Source organism: Neoarius graeffei, chromosome 1 (genome assembly GCF_027579695.1).
Source record: "Neoarius graeffei isolate fNeoGra1 chromosome 1, fNeoGra1.pri, whole genome shotgun sequence".
Lineage (NCBI taxonomy): Eukaryota > Metazoa > Chordata > Actinopteri > Siluriformes > Ariidae > Neoarius > Neoarius graeffei.
Window position 1 is genome coordinate 11,599,699 of NC_083569.1, and position 15,923 is coordinate 11,615,621.

The window sequence follows — 15,923 nt, forward strand, 5'->3', positions numbered from 1 at the left end:
CTATGACTACTAGTACTGCTACTACTAGGCCTACTACTACTACTAATAATAATAATAATAATAATAACAATGACACTTGTTTTGATTTATAAACATTCATATGCAATTTGTTTAATAATATGCAAACATGCACACAAAAAGGTGACTGAAATTTACATTCAAATTATGTTAAATGCATAAGTTTTGTACTCCTAAACGTATTTTTGTTCAAATCACTGTTAACTTTTATAAACCGCAAACTACTAATATGTAAACATGAAACAAGCCCACTGTAAAAAAAAAAAAAAATGGGCTATGTTTAGAAAAAAAAGTTAAATGCATCCAGACAGGCATTGTAAACCCCAAAACATTTTTGTTCACATCTATTGACTTTTGTATAGCCTGCTAGACAGAGATTTGACATTTACAACAATTTTATATAAAAACATTTTTCCTTCTTTTATATTTTTTTCCTTCTTTCTTTTCTTTTTTTTTACCGTGGAACTTAGCAACAGCACAACTTTAATACATAGCATAGATACTGATGTAGGCCCTAAATCAGATCTTAATCCGATGATGATCGGCACTGGAGGGAGTCAGAGAGGGCTGCATAGTCCGGACAGTAGCTGCTGGTAGCGAGCCTCAAGCAGGCCTCGAGATGATCGTCGGACATACTGGAGCGGTATTTAGACTTAATGATCTTCATATGCGAAAAGGCCGACTCGCACAAATAAGTGGAGCCGAACAATGCGGTTAAGGAGGTGGCACATTGCCGCATGTTCGGGTACTTCGCCTCCGTGAGTAAATTCCAAAACGGCCCACGCGCCCTGGACTTCAACTCGATGTCAGACTGCAGCATCAGCATCTCGTCTTGCACGGCAGACGTGTTCAGCTGAAACAGTGCCGCAACTTTTGAGGTGAGGGAATCCACCTCAGTATCTTCCCCGAATGGGTGGCACATGAATGTAGCTAGTGGCTCGAGCAAAGCAAAGCCTTGAAATCGCTTCTCAAACTCTGACTGGAGAATTTCAATCTGCTCAGTGTAGCGCGCACTGTTAAGCTGCGCAAACGCCCTCCCTTGCATCTCCAGCTCCGAGGCGAGGTTTCGGAAGTTTCCTAAATCACGGCGCTGCATCTTTGAAACCAGCAGTTTCATTTTGCTGGTTGTCATGGTAACCTAATGTAACAATTTTTTTGACGCAGCGCTTGGCTGACATTTCGCTTCAGGGAAAAAGCAAATTTGTTTACATGTAAAAATGACCACGACGTTTTTTTTTTTTTAATTTCATAACAAATATATTAATATTTACATATCAATCATGAGAGCTACCATCCCTGCCTTCGAGATCGACCGGTCGATCGCGATCGACGTAGTGGGCACCCAGGCTATAGACAATACCGGCAATATAAAATTCACACATGAAGAGGAAACGGAGCAGTCAATAGCATTTTTGGACTTAAAAATACATCACACAGAAGAGGGGGACATCAAAATAAAAGTACACAGGAAACCCACACACACCGACCAATATTTAAACTGGACTTCCGAACACCCCATAATGCACAAAATATCTGTAGTCAGAACATTACATGAACGCGCAGCAATAATTACAGATGCACAGGACAAAGAACAGAAAGAACAACACATACAACACACACTGAAGGCATGTCAATATCCACAATGGGCAATATCCAAAGGGGTGGAACAGGTCAAAAACAATAAAACACAGAAGAAAGAGAAAAAACAAACCAACAAACAAGAACACAGGGGAGTAGTGACATTACCATACATCAGAGGAATAACGGAACGTATTCAAAGAGCAATGAGGAAATAAAACATTAACACACCTGTCAAACCACACACAACACTCCTTCAGATCCTGGTTCATCCCAAAGACAGAATACATCCGGACAACAGATGCAACACCATATATGAGATTCCATGCCAATCATGCAATAAAACTTACATTGGGGAGACAGGAAGGAGTTTCAACACAAGAAAAAATGAACATAAGAAAGAGTGCGAAAAGGAGACGGCTACAAGACAAACCCGAACAATAAAAGAAAAGGCACAGCAGGAAAATTATAAGTCAGCCATAACAGATCATTGCAAAAGGGAAAATCATGTTATGGACTGGGGGAATGCCAGAGTCATCCGCACAGAAGATAATAAACATCAGCGCTGGATCAGGGAGGCCATAGAGATCCGTAAGCGAAGCCCGAGGACCATCAACCGAGATGAGGGAGCATACATGCTCTCCCATACCTGGAGTGCCATCTTGCAGGGGACGAACTGACAGTAGAAGGCGTGACCGACCTGTCAAACCAGACAGGAAGGCCACGCCTTCGGAAACATCAGCTGATAAAAGATGCGTCACCAATAACATCCGGTGACACTCTGAGGAAGACGACAGTCGTACGTCGAAACATGTCAGGTAAACAAACCTAAAAAATTAGATGTCTGATAAAAAAGAAAAAACTAACAATATTCAATATAAGACATAATGAACGTAATCGAAAGATAGTTGAACAAGAGCAGCTAAAACTCAAACTGTGCTTGATAATATATTTAGAATATGTACTAAAAATGTGTATCTAAGATATTTGGTGTACTCTATAAGGTGCCATAATGTTTCATGAAAAGTGATCGAAATTGTCATAAAAGTCATAAAATAGAAGCTTTTTCCATAACTTTGAGCTCCTGGTGCCCCCATTAAACTTTTGAATTTTGTCAAAATATTTCACCCAGTGTGTTTTCTTACCTAAAGGAACATAAAAACAAAAATGCATCATGACCTTTTCAGATTTACCAATAAAAACTATTTTACAAAGGTGAGTTTCAGTTACAACAGTTGTTATTATTATTGGTTGGTTAATCAACCGGAAAACGCGCCTCGTCCTTTGAGCTTGTCGTCTGATGACGCAGCTCGTTACCGGGGATGGGATTTTTGTTTTTTAGCACGATCAGCAATTTGAGGAAAACCTGTCCGTTATCATCGCAGATAAGCATGATGGAAAGATCATGGGCATGTTTTTACTGATCAAATTCACCGATATTTCATGCTCATCTTGTCGAAACCTACTTTTTCATTTGACAGTCGCCATTTTGTAGCTAAACGCGTGTTTGAGAAGTCGTGTGAGGTCTCTATAATTGAGGTTTTTCACCCACGTGACCAAGTCATGTGAGGCTGCCATTTTGGACGTCACGGCTCGAATCAGTTTGAATGCGAGGAAGGCGACAAACGAAAAACATAAAAGAAAAAGGAGCGAGATGCAGAAAACACCTTCACTATCCAGCGACGTAGGGCATTTACAGGGCGAGCAGAGGGAGAGGTATTTGCAAAAATTGAGGTTAGCAGGCTTAGAGAACGACGCTTACCTGCTTCCACCAGGATTGTTCACTGACATACGGAAGTACACGAAGCCCTCGTCCAGCGCTCGAAACTAACGGTGTCCCGACGTCCCGGGGACCATAAAAAATGTCATCGGGACACAAAATTATCATATCTGGGACAATCCCGGGACAATGGAAAAAAATAGATCTAGAAAAAAAGTTCTACATTAATATTATTTACAAAGCCGTAACACATACGTAGACATTCACCTAATTTGTCAATTTTAATTTTAAAACGTTAACAGCGAAAAATACATAGTAGCTACACTTTGGATGCACCTGCATCAGTAGGCTACAAGCAGCGCATTCTGTTCTAGAATCTTCGGCCGGAGTCCGCATTATATGGACTTGGAATGGAATTGCTACCGCACACGCTGCGCCGACTCTTGCCAGAACAAAAATGCTTAAGTGGTTGAAGCGGACCGACCGCGGGGAAGAAACTGAAAGCCCAGACATAACGTCTCCGGGACCTTCAGGATCCAAAGTGTCATCGCCTGGTCTGCAGGCAACGCTAGCAACTGAATGAACTTAATGAACACTGTTAGACACGTTATAAAATACAACAGGAATGATGTGGATGATCTTGACGGAAGATACCGTTCAACAGAATAAGTGAGTTTTCTTGGTGTCTTTCTAGTTCAGAAAGTTTAGTCAGTCAGCAGCACAACTAGGCTCGGACCTGGCACTATGCTGATGTTGCTAACATTTGCACCCACGTTTCGGCAGCGAAAGTTCATAAAAATGGATAACGGTAATGGATAACGGAAAGTTCATAAAAATGGATAACGGTAATGGATAACGGAAAGTTCATAAAAATGGATAACGGTAAGGGTGAAAATTATAAGTTGGCCTTATAAGTGCCAACAGATATTCAAGGTATAAGTAGATGAAATGAACATAAAAGGGGTCTTATTTTCAACTAAAGTGTACTGCAGATGTAGGGAGTTGAAACATTTTCTGAATGAGCTAGTTGGCCCCTTTAAATAAACGGGTATCTATTCATACAGCGAGATCGCCAAAGTTTAATAAACTGAAAATGCAATAACTGTAATTTTGAAGTCGATGATGTATAGGATATGTGTCGCTTGTGTCTTGTGACTTATTGTAAAAATGATATAAAGGGTTCAAAATCGCATAGTTACAAATATAATAGTAACTTCATATGATAATATTAACCACTGGTTATTTCAGAGAGGAAAAAAATGGGGACACTATTGCTTCCATTCGGGACAATACAACACAGAATTCGGGACCACTGGGGGACACAAAGAAAAAAAGTTAATTTCGAGCCCTGCCCTCGTCTTTACCTGACTTCGGTCCACATGATCTGTATACCTATGTCGTTAAAAACCCATCGCCATACACAGGTATTGATCTGAAAGCGTATAAGAGTTTGGATACCTACAAATATTTTGTCAGGCTGGGTAACATGCCTACATCAGCGGGTCGTCCCTGGAGCCGGTGGTCGCCATCTTATTACAGCTAAGGTTTGTTCACATTTTCATTTACTTTCGGTCCTCAGGATAAACAAAATGTTATTAAATGTCATTGAAATAACTTCTTAGTCTGTTGAGACATGGCCCGTTATAAATTTGCTGTTACCAGGCAATGACCAAGAACTGTATTATTAGGGTCGGTGTCTGTGTTGTAGCAGTGCACTAGCAGCTAGCTGTTAGCACTAGCTAATGTCAACAACATCATAGCTGGTATGTTACTGTAGCAATGTTTACGTTCAGTCATTTGGATGACTGTTAAAACCTTTCAGTCTCAAGTTTTTCCTTTACTGGATTTACTAGTTTACTGTAATTATGATCCGGCAGCTATTTACACTGGATCCAGTGTAAATAGCTGCCGGAGCGCGCTCCGGCTTGCTCCCCCTCAAATTAAGCAGTGCGCTCCGGAATCTCGGCTGGAGCACTCCGGGAACAAGCTGGAGCGCGCTGCTTAATTTGAGGGGGAGCAAGCCGGAGCGCGTTCCGGCAGCTATTTACACTGGATCCGGTGTAAATAGCTGCCGGATCATAATTATAGTAAACTAGTAAATACAGTAAAGGAAAAACTTGAGACTGAAAGGTTTTAACAGTCATCCAAATGACTGAACGTAAACATTGCTACAGTAACATACCAGCTACTATGTTGTTGACATTAGCTAGCTTGACCTTCAAAATGGCGGACACTGGGGCGTCACGTGACCCTGTGACGTCAGGTGAAAAACCTCAATAGTGATCACTTTCACCGGTGTCCACCATTCTCGACACCCTGTGGAATTAAGTGACATTTACAATGGTTATGGATCGATCTTTGTGTAACATTGTTGAAGTAGATGAAGTACCTATAAAAAATCACTTATTTTTTATATACAGAATGGAACGTTTATAGAGTATTTGGAATCCTATTGCAATAAATAGAATTAAATCCCTAGCATATAAAACATTACATGCTTGAAATATTCAGTTGGTTTTTATTTTTTGCAGTTTGTTGTAAATATCTACCACACATTACAATATCAGTAGACATTTTATATTTTGGTTCGAGGAATGACGTGCGACCTTTGACCTGGATTTTTATGTACTTACAATGTCAACAGAGCTTAATCTAGGGCGCGTAATACGCGTTTTTTATCTGTCTGTCCACATCCACTTTTTGGGCGCGAGAGTGATATCGCGTATCTATTCATTTTGTCGCGCATTTATAAGTAGAGAGCGTGTAGTCGCGTTTTACTGAATCTTGTGCGTATCAATTCGTCAGCACCCGCTAGCAAGCACTGCGGTAAATATAGCGTTGTTTACACACCAATCGGAAAATATCGGAAAGGACCGAAGTATTCCGAATGGTTTATTTAGCGGGTAAAACAGTTTTGTGAACTCTTATATCATTGGTCACTGAACCGGAAGACAGTGTATCTCAACCAGTCGTGTGAAGTGTTTTAAAAAATACCCAAAAGCACATGGCATATCGTTCTGTCTCATCCAAACATAACATTCAGAGCCTCCAGGATTTCGCGATTTGCAACATCAACGCAACTTCAACCAATCCCCGTGAATTCAGGGCGGTGTTGCAATTCTATCCAATCACCGCAATTTTCCCACAAATTTGACCAATCGTTGGCGTCGTCTTACGGTGACGTCGACAAACTACCTTCCGCCTTACTTCCGTGTATACATTCAAGAGAAGCAGCATGTGTGCAGTGTTGCCAGATTGGGCGGTTTTAAGTGCATTTTGGCGGGTTTTGAACATATTTAGGCTGGAAAACGTCAGCAGTATCTGGCAACATTGCATGAATAGGCTTAAATTCTGTTACTGAAAGTGTGTTATGTTTACAGTGAAGGACTGTGTGCACTTTATTTTTTTTTTACTTAAAAATTAATGGATGCCAACGTTTTTGCCAAAATGGTATTTTATTTTCCATTGTTTAGGCAGCTTCAGCATCATACTGTGAGATTCTGTTCAAATTGTTTTTTTCTTCTATGAAGCCTGAGCCATTTATTTTATTAGTTTATAATTATTGTTTAATTTAGTCTTCAGGAGAGACTGCCTGCACACAGTACTAGTATTAATAGTTTTTTTCCTTACATGAAAGCTGAGGCATTTATATTATATTTGAAGGTAACTTCATGTTGTGCTGTGAGGTTCTCTGCACTTTAACTTTTGAACCAACAGGTGCATTTGGATAAGTAAAGCCTATTTTTCTGCATTTTTGTAGTCCTGGTAATCTTACACATTCTACATGATTGCTAGTTTTTTTTTTTTTAGTAATTTGTTTAATTTTTCTTGTTGAAAGTTCAATTTAGTATTATGTTAATGATATTCTAAAAGTAAAGATTAATAAAACTGTTCTGTTTATAGATGTACTCTTGAAAATATCTACCAGTGTATTACTTATTTTTCTGTCCCCACTAACTGGAACAAATGAGGGATATTTTTACCCATGTTAATATTTTCTGTCCCTTGTTTCTACAACTAGTGAGGGATCTGTCCCCTATTTTCAAATTCCTAGATTAGGCTCTGTGTCAATTCCCTGTAGACATTTATTGGTAAACTAGAAATTAATACAAACAACGACGAACAATGAACAAAATGCGATCTACGAAAATACGTAGAAAGTGGAGCAAAAAGATTTTCTGACACAGGTTAAACATTATCAGTTCATTTGTTTACAAACATTAGAATTACTTCCTCATTTACGTAAACACCGACATCGATATATTTATATAAAAGATATTTTGGACTAAATATCAGTCTATGTCAACAAAACATAGTTTTTATTTAAAATTTGTATAACTTAATACCACATACCGGTTATTAAAAAAAAATCATCTGGATGTCGATAATTGTGGAACGGTGTCACATGATCTGATACACTAAGTAATCAGGAATCAGCTCTTTCCCCCCAGTGGAAATTTGAGTAATTATTCATGCACAATTTACGTATTGAAAGCCTTTTCTACTTTTGCAACGGCCAAAAGATCGTTAAGGTGTTGATAACTGTAGCCGCCACTCTACTACAGATATTGCAGCTTGCAGCAAAAGGAAAGAAGGTGTGGTGTTTAGGCTTTTTGGCATCTCTTTGGCAAATGAAATCAGTCACTGATCCTCACGTGTGTTGGTGCAGGAAGGGAAGGCGTATCATGAGCAGACAGGAGTGGGTCCTCTACCTGTAGTCCTGTATAATGGCATGCCTCTACAGCGAGAGCAGCTCGACCCCGACGAGCTCGAGACCACCATCATGCACAAGATCCTGGACACCACCAGTTTCTTCCAGCGTGCCGTCTATTTGGTGAGAAAGATGTCCACGATTACTTCATTGTTTGTTTGTGGACTGCTATCATAAAGTGGGGCAAAAAAGTATTTAGTCAGCCACCAATTGTGCAAGTTCTCCCACTTAAAAAGATGAGAGAGGCCTGTAATTTTCATCATGGGTACACTTCAACTATGAGAGACAGAATGGGGGGAAAGAATCCAGGAAATCACATTGTAGGATTTTTAATGAATTAATTGGTAAATTCCTCGGTAAAATAAGTATTTGGTCACCTACAAACAAGCAAGATTTCTGGCTCTCACAGACCTGTAACTTCTTCTTTAAGAGGCTCCTCTGTCCTCCACTCGTTACCTGTATTAATGGCACCTGTTTGAACTCGTTATCAGTATAAAAGACACCTGTCCACAACCTCAAACAGTCACACTCCAAACTCCACTATGGCCAAGACCAAAGAGCTGTCAAAGGACACCAGAAACAAAATTGTAGACCTGCACCAGGCAGTAAAAACTCAACTTGTCGTGTTTGGAGGAGAAAGAATGCTGAGTTGCATCCAAAGAACACCATACCTACTGTGAAGCATGGGGGTGGAAACATCATGCTTTGGGGCTGTTTTTCTGCAAAGGGACCAGGACGACTGATCCGTGTAAAGGAAAGAATGAATGGTGCCATGTATCGTGAGATTCTGAGTGAAAACCTCCTTCCATCAGCAAGGGCATTGAAGATGAAATGTGGCTGGGTCTTTCAGCATGACGATGATCCCAAACACACCGCCCGGGCAATGAAGGAGTGGCTTCGTAAGAAGCATTTCAAGGTCCTGGAGTGGCCTAGCCAGTCTCCAGATCTCAACCCCATAGAAAATCTTTGGAGGGAGTTGAAAGTCCGTGTTGCCCAGCGACAGCCCCAAAACATCACTGCTCTAGAGGAGATCTGCATGGAGGAATGGGCCAAAATACCAGCAACAGTGTGTGAAAACCTTGTGAAGACGTACAGAAAGCGTTTGACCTCTGTCATTGCCAACAAAGGGTATATAACAGAGTATTGAGATGAACTTTTGTTATTGACCAAATGCTTATTTTCCACCATAATTTGCAAATAAATTCTTTAAAAATCAGACAATGTGATTTTCTGGATTTTTTTTTCTCATTCTGTCTCTCATAGTTGAAGTGTATCTATGATGAAAATTACAGGCCTCTCTCATCTTTTTAAGTGGGAGAACTTGCACAATTGGTGACTGACTAAATACTTTTTTGCCCCACGGTATATTTCAATGCTTTTGTGGAGTTTTTATTTATTTATTTATTTATTTTCCCGTTCAGGGCGAACTGGCAAGTGATCACGACGTAGTGGACTTTATCATGAACCAGCCGAACGTGGTGCCCCGCATCAACTCGCGCATCCTAACCACCACCAGGAGCTACCTGGATCTCTCCAGCACCAGTCAGTTCGCTTTTATTTGCTTCCTGAAACTAATTTGAGATCTCGATTCACAGCGAGGCTCCAGGGAACGCAGCCTCATTTCCAGTTTGTCGCTAGACGTCTCGCTCGCTCTTGAAAATCTGCTTATGTACACGAGGCGTAAACAAGGATATTCATAAACTGCCTTATTCCTCGAGGAAATTAAGTTTGCTCAAGTTAGAGGAGCGTATTTACACTCGCTTACAGGCTGGAATAGGGTTAAACAAGAGTATACACACACACGTGATTATTTTTACTTCTCACCACATCATTTGTCGATCTCATAAAAACTTTTGCCTTACATCTTCTTACAGCTCACTCAGTATAGCATACAGTGCTTGAAGTACTTGGATTTAGGTTTTTGTAATTTAATTACAGGGAAAATCAATCCTCTTTTTTTTTGCTAGGGAAATGCTTTAAAAAGCCTTTGAAACAACTTAATTAGATGACATTTCACATAACGTCGTCAAGGGTTTCCAGGTCCGGTTGAAAACAGCTATTACAACCTTCCAAATGCATTTACTGTGTAATTATTATTAATAATAATAATAATTCGGGAGCAGCATGGTGGTTAGCGCTGTCTCCTTACAGCAAGAAAGTCCGGGTTCGAGCCCCGTGGCCGGTGAGGGCCTTTCTGTGTGGAGTTTGCATGTTCTCCCCGTGTCCGCGTGGGTTTCCTCCGGGTGCTCAGGTTTCCCCCACAGTCCAAAGACATGCAGGTTAGGCTAACTGGTGACTCTAAATTGACCGTAGGTGTGAATGTGAGTGTGAATGGTTGTCTGTGTCTATGTGTCAGCCCTGTGATGACCTGGCGACTTGTCCAGGGTGTACCCCGCCTTTCGCCCGTAGTCAGCTGGGATAGGCTCCAGCTTGCCTGCAACCCTGTAGAACAGGATAAAGCGGCTAGAGATAATGAGATGAGATAATAATTTGGAAAAATTGAATATTTTTCCAAATTATAGGAAGTACGAGTATATCATGAGGATTTAACTCTATGTCCCCGTGACTGTTCAGTGTTCCCTGTCGTTTTCTAGTACTGGTCACGTAACCAATAATATACTTTACGACTTTTACATAGAAATTACATTTCTGAATCCAAAATTCACCTTTCATACTCGAATATGTTAGTGTTATTGTTTCTGTAGTAACAGCTCATTCATAAAGACGGCTATCGAGAACAGAGTCTGACAACTGCTTTTTATGTGTACACACACACACACACACACACACACACACACACACACACACACACACACAGATCAGCCTGTCAGTATTAGGCAACAAGAAAGAGAACAGTCCTTGAAGTTGATGTGTTGGAAGCAGGAAAAATGGGCAAGCGTAAGGATCTGAGCAATTTTTTTTTTTAAACAAGGGCTAAATTGTGATGGCGAGATGACTAGGTCTGACTGAGCATCTCCAAAATGGCACATCTTGTAGGGCGTTCCTGGTATGCAGTGGTTAGTATCTACCAAAAGTGGTTCAAGCAGTGTTCGTACAGGTCCTTAAAGTCCATAAAAGTCCTAAAAAAATGAATTTGTAAAATTAAGTACCGTATTTTCCGGACTATACGTCGCTCCGGAGTTTAAGTCGCATCAGCCAAAAAATGCATTATGAAGACGAAAAAAACATATATATGTCGTACCGGACTATAAGTCGTGCTTTTTTGAAAGGTTATTCTATCCATAGAATCTGTGATTCTATCTGATAAGCGGCGCGTGGTTACTGCGCGACTGCATTGTTTATTTAATAAACGAACAGCTGAGCAGTGATAACGCGCCCTTTGCCCTGTAAGTAGCCTAGTCTGATTATTTTAAATATCTACTACTATCTTTAATACTATCACTATCGTTATTACTAATAGCTTATATTATTATTATTATAACTAATATTAGTAGCCTATTACTGATGCATTAATCAGTTTGCTTTTAGAATATTTTTACCGGTAGGGCTTATTATCGCCCCATGGCTCTTTCATCTGTGTTATTAAAGCTGTAGTCATCATCGAGGAGTGTCATTCTTCATTTTTGTCGAATTTTATTTCATCAAATCAGAGGTCAAGTAGGCTATAGGTATATCATCTCCAAAGACAGGTACGGTAGTAAAAACAACCGTCTAGTGAAAAAAACAACAACAACCGCTTTTAAATCCCCTACTTAAATCCTTAAAATGAGTCATTTAACTCATGTCTTGTGTGATCTGATCTCCAATGGTGAAATAAACCGGTTGTGATGAGTACAGTCTGTTATTTTAGAAGATAAATGTAATATATAATTTAATATATAGACTAATAAAAATTAATATTTTATAATATAATATCACGACATATTACTGTCTGTAACTGTTTGTCACTAAAGCGTTTTCTAAGATCATAATGTCTGATATTATTATTATTATTATTATTATTATTATTATTTTACACACACAATAAGCGCATGTGCGTAAAGTTATAGTAAACCATCCCCCGCCTTTTTTTTTTTTTTGAGTCGCCGGACCCACCCACCTCCTGCGTTCCGGGACCTCCCACTTCACAAATTAAGCACTGCCTAAAATCACTACATAACTTATTTAAATAACTATAGGCCTATCATTAATAATAAAACACAGGTCAATCAAGTTTATCAAGCTGATGATTTCACTCCAAATCAGCAAATCCATTGAATTCCTCATCCTCGGTGTCACTTCTGAACAACTCTGCCTCCAGCGGCAGATGAAGCGCCGTTTCCTCTTCTTCTGCGTGGCTGTCGTCAGACTCAGCATCAGCTCCAGTTATTCCGCGGTGAAAAAAAAAAAAATATATATATATATACGTCGCACTGGAGTATAAGTCGCATGGCCAGCCGAACCATGAAAAAAAGTGCGACTTATAGTCCGAAAAATACGGTACTTAATTATCCATAAAATTGATGAAAATCTGTTAAAGTCAATAAAAGTCCTTAAAAATCAGCGTTTTTTTCGTCTCCCTTCTAATAACACATTTTTAATTTCCGAAAACGCTGTTCCCGCTGCCCCGATTTGCGCAAACGACCCTGTTTCACAGGCGAACTGCACTAGCGGTCAGGGGCTGAACAAAGTGTATAGTGGCGACCCCTGGTGTCTGCTTTTGAGAATAGCCCGGAACCACGTGGCGCTGTTCGGGATCAGTCCCGAACAGGGTCACGTGACTACTTCGTATCAGCTCGGTCGCCCGCCATTGATGCGTATTAATGGAAACATGGATTAACAAAACATACGACTTTCAATCTGTCTATAACATGTATAGAAACATGCAGACTCATTAGAAAATTTATTCCATAACATAAGAATAGCAAGGGGGGTTCTGGGCCACCCTGTGTCAATACTTTTAGTTTCAATTGTTCCTGAACAAAATGAAAATCTTGTGAAATAAAACCATTTCCTCACCCACCGTTGAGGTTTTCTTAAAATCGTTTTAAATATCAGACATATCAGGAATTGCTGCACTTGTTGCAAGATTTGGTCAAGAAAAGTCCTTTAAGAGTCATAAAGAAAACAAGCAGACGAGGTGTGGGAAAACAAGCAAGTGATTGTTACAATAGGCAATTTCACACCAGTGATATTCAGTTTTGGTCATTGGGTCCTTAAAAAAATGAAAATTGGTCCTTAAAAGTCATTAAAAAAGAAGCCTGAAAAACTGTGGGAACCCTGTCAAGGATCCAAAGGACAACCGGTGAACCGGCGACAGGGTCACAGGTGTCGAAGGCTCATTGATTGATTGATTCACATGGGGCATGAAGGCTAGTCCATATGGTCCAGCGCTAAAAGCCTTCATGCACCATGTGAATCAATGAGCCTTCGACACCCGTGACCCTGTCGCCTAGTGCTGCCGTGATTAGTTGACGTAATCGACCATAAAAAATGGTCGACTGGAATTTTTTTAGTCGATTACTTTTTTTTTTTTTGTAGGCCTGTCAATCGCCTATTTATTTTTGGTCTTCAGTCTCAAACGGCTCATCCGAGTTCAGGTAATTCTGCTCCACACCACTAGTTTTGATGTGCGCACCCCACCGGTCAAATTGGCTCTCTTTCCCTCTCCCATTATGATCTTCCTTTACTGTCGGTTCTGGTTTTGAGCATGTCTTGACATGAAAATGGCAGCGGCAAGTGACTCTGATGAATCAAGGACGGCGACTTCTAACGTTACAAAAAGACCAAAAGCATCGAAAGTATGGGAATACTTTAGGGCAGCTGGTGATAGAGTGGTTTGTACACTCTGTAAGACTTCGTTGGCTTATCACGGGAGCACATCCACGATGCACGAGCGCCTTAAAAGGAAACACACAGGAGTTATTGAGGATGCTTCAGAAAAGTAAACTAAAAGTAAATTTTATTTTATTTTTTTCAATATTTAATTTATTTATGTTATGTTTGGTACAAGTGACATTTTATGTTTTGGCCCTTGAGTTACACGCAAAATAAAAAGAACTCAAATGAAATAGCAATCGCTTGATTTTTTTTGGAAATTAGTCATTAAGATTAGTCGACTAATCGAAAAATTAGTCGAAAGATTAGTCGTGAGAAAATTAGTCGTTAGTGGCAGCACTACTGTTGCCGGTTCACCGGTTGTCCTTTGGATCCTTGGACCACTTTTGGTAGGTACTAACCACTGTCCAATGCATACCAGGAACACCCTACAAGATGGGCCATTTTGGAGATGCTCAGTCAGACTAGGGATCGACCGATATGTTTTTTTCAGGGCCGATACCGATTATCATGGAATTGGGATGCCGATAACCGATATGTGCAACTGATAAATGTAAACATTATAATTCACATGAAATTAAACATAGCACACACTGACACAGACCTTCATATCCATGAAATGTATGTTTAATTGTAAAATTGAACATGAAATTTTGTGCAGGGAGATGCCAGCAGCATTTGTACAATAAAGTCAAACATTAGTTAGAATAAAATGAGAAATAAAATAATAATGAAATAAATATTCACCAATAAAAAAATAAATCACTCCCTACTATATTACAGCTCACCATTTTCAGTGGAAAATAAATGAAAATACACTCTGGATTCTTTTACACTAAGAACTAAGTAAGACTTACCAACTTCAAGTAGTTTTTAAGTAACAAATCAAGTGTAGGGAGCTGCCTGCAGCATTTTTTAAAAAGTAAAATCAAACATAAAGTAGGCTATCACTCCCTATTATGTAACAACTTAACAAGTAACCATCTACATTCTAATGCTTTTAATGCCCTCCCTACAGTATTACATAGCCTACTAGCACCATATCACACCTGGCTTGTTCAAATGTTCAAATAGCGCTTTATAAAGTTACCTAACATATACAAGTGCAATGCGCTTTTTGAGCACGAGTCACGTCATGAAGTTTACTCATCACCATAACAAATAGCCTTGCGCTAGCCTACAGAACACAAACACTACGTTTTATTTCGTCTTCCCTTGACCACCTCTCTGTATGGCTGTCATTCTACTGTTCGAGTAGAACTACTGACACATTCACAACGTTTCCAGATGGGGATTTAAAAATGACTGCAGCCTACGTTATGCTGGGGACTGCTTACTATGGACAACATTACATGTAGTTTCAGCGAGACTAGTTGGTTGTAGGCTAATTCAAGTGCTTCCTTCCGTAAGCTAAGTTTGCCTGGCTACACAGATGCAAATGGACAATTTTAACGAGTAGTAGATGAAGAATGTAAACATATAATGATGTTGTGCTTTTGCAACTTGTGTGTTTGTGACTTATTGCGGCAAAAGCAGCGTGTCCTTACCTTGAAGTGGGATCTGCTTCTGCCCGAGTGCCCATACGGCCGCCTTGAAACAGTTCACAGCGTTTAGCTACGCGTGTTGATTGGCTGTATCCCTTGTGCCGCTTCTGCCCGAGTGCCCGTACGGCCACCTTGAAACAGTTCACAGCGTTTAGCTACACGTGTCGATTGGCTATATCTCTTGTGCCAAACAAATCAGATGTTGTGGTGGGTGGGACCGTGTTCTTGAACTCAGAGAGGTGAGTGCAGGAAAGGACGTGCAGTGACAGTCGCGTTAGGAACGAAATGGCTGCAAAAAGGCATGTTATCGGCGGAAATTATGGCCGATACCAAGAACCCTAAAAATGCAGAATATCGGCCCGATATATCGGCCAGGCCGATTATCGGTTGACCCCTAAGTCAGACCCAGTCACAATTTGGCCCTTGTTTAAAAAAAAAAATTTTTAAATAAAAGGCGCTCAGATCCTTACTCTTGCCCATTTTTCCTGCTTCCAACACATCAACTTAAAGAACTGACTTCTCTTTCTTGCTGCCTGATCGGTGTATATAACATCTTTCCATCACCCATATAGTT

At 40.1% G+C, this 15,923-nt stretch overlaps 1 protein-coding gene across 1 annotated transcript in view; it reads left to right on the top strand.

Moving 5' to 3' along the window:
• uggt1 (UDP-glucose glycoprotein glucosyltransferase 1) overlaps positions 1–15,923 on the top strand; it is a 122,486-nt gene that overhangs the window by 63,047 nt on the left and 43,516 nt on the right. The window contains exons 18-19 of the mRNA XM_060929609.1: positions 7,986–8,150; positions 9,449–9,569. Coding sequence (XP_060785592.1) covers positions 7,986–8,150; positions 9,449–9,569 — 286 coding nt within the window. The remainder of the gene's footprint in view (positions 1–7,985; positions 8,151–9,448; positions 9,570–15,923) is intronic.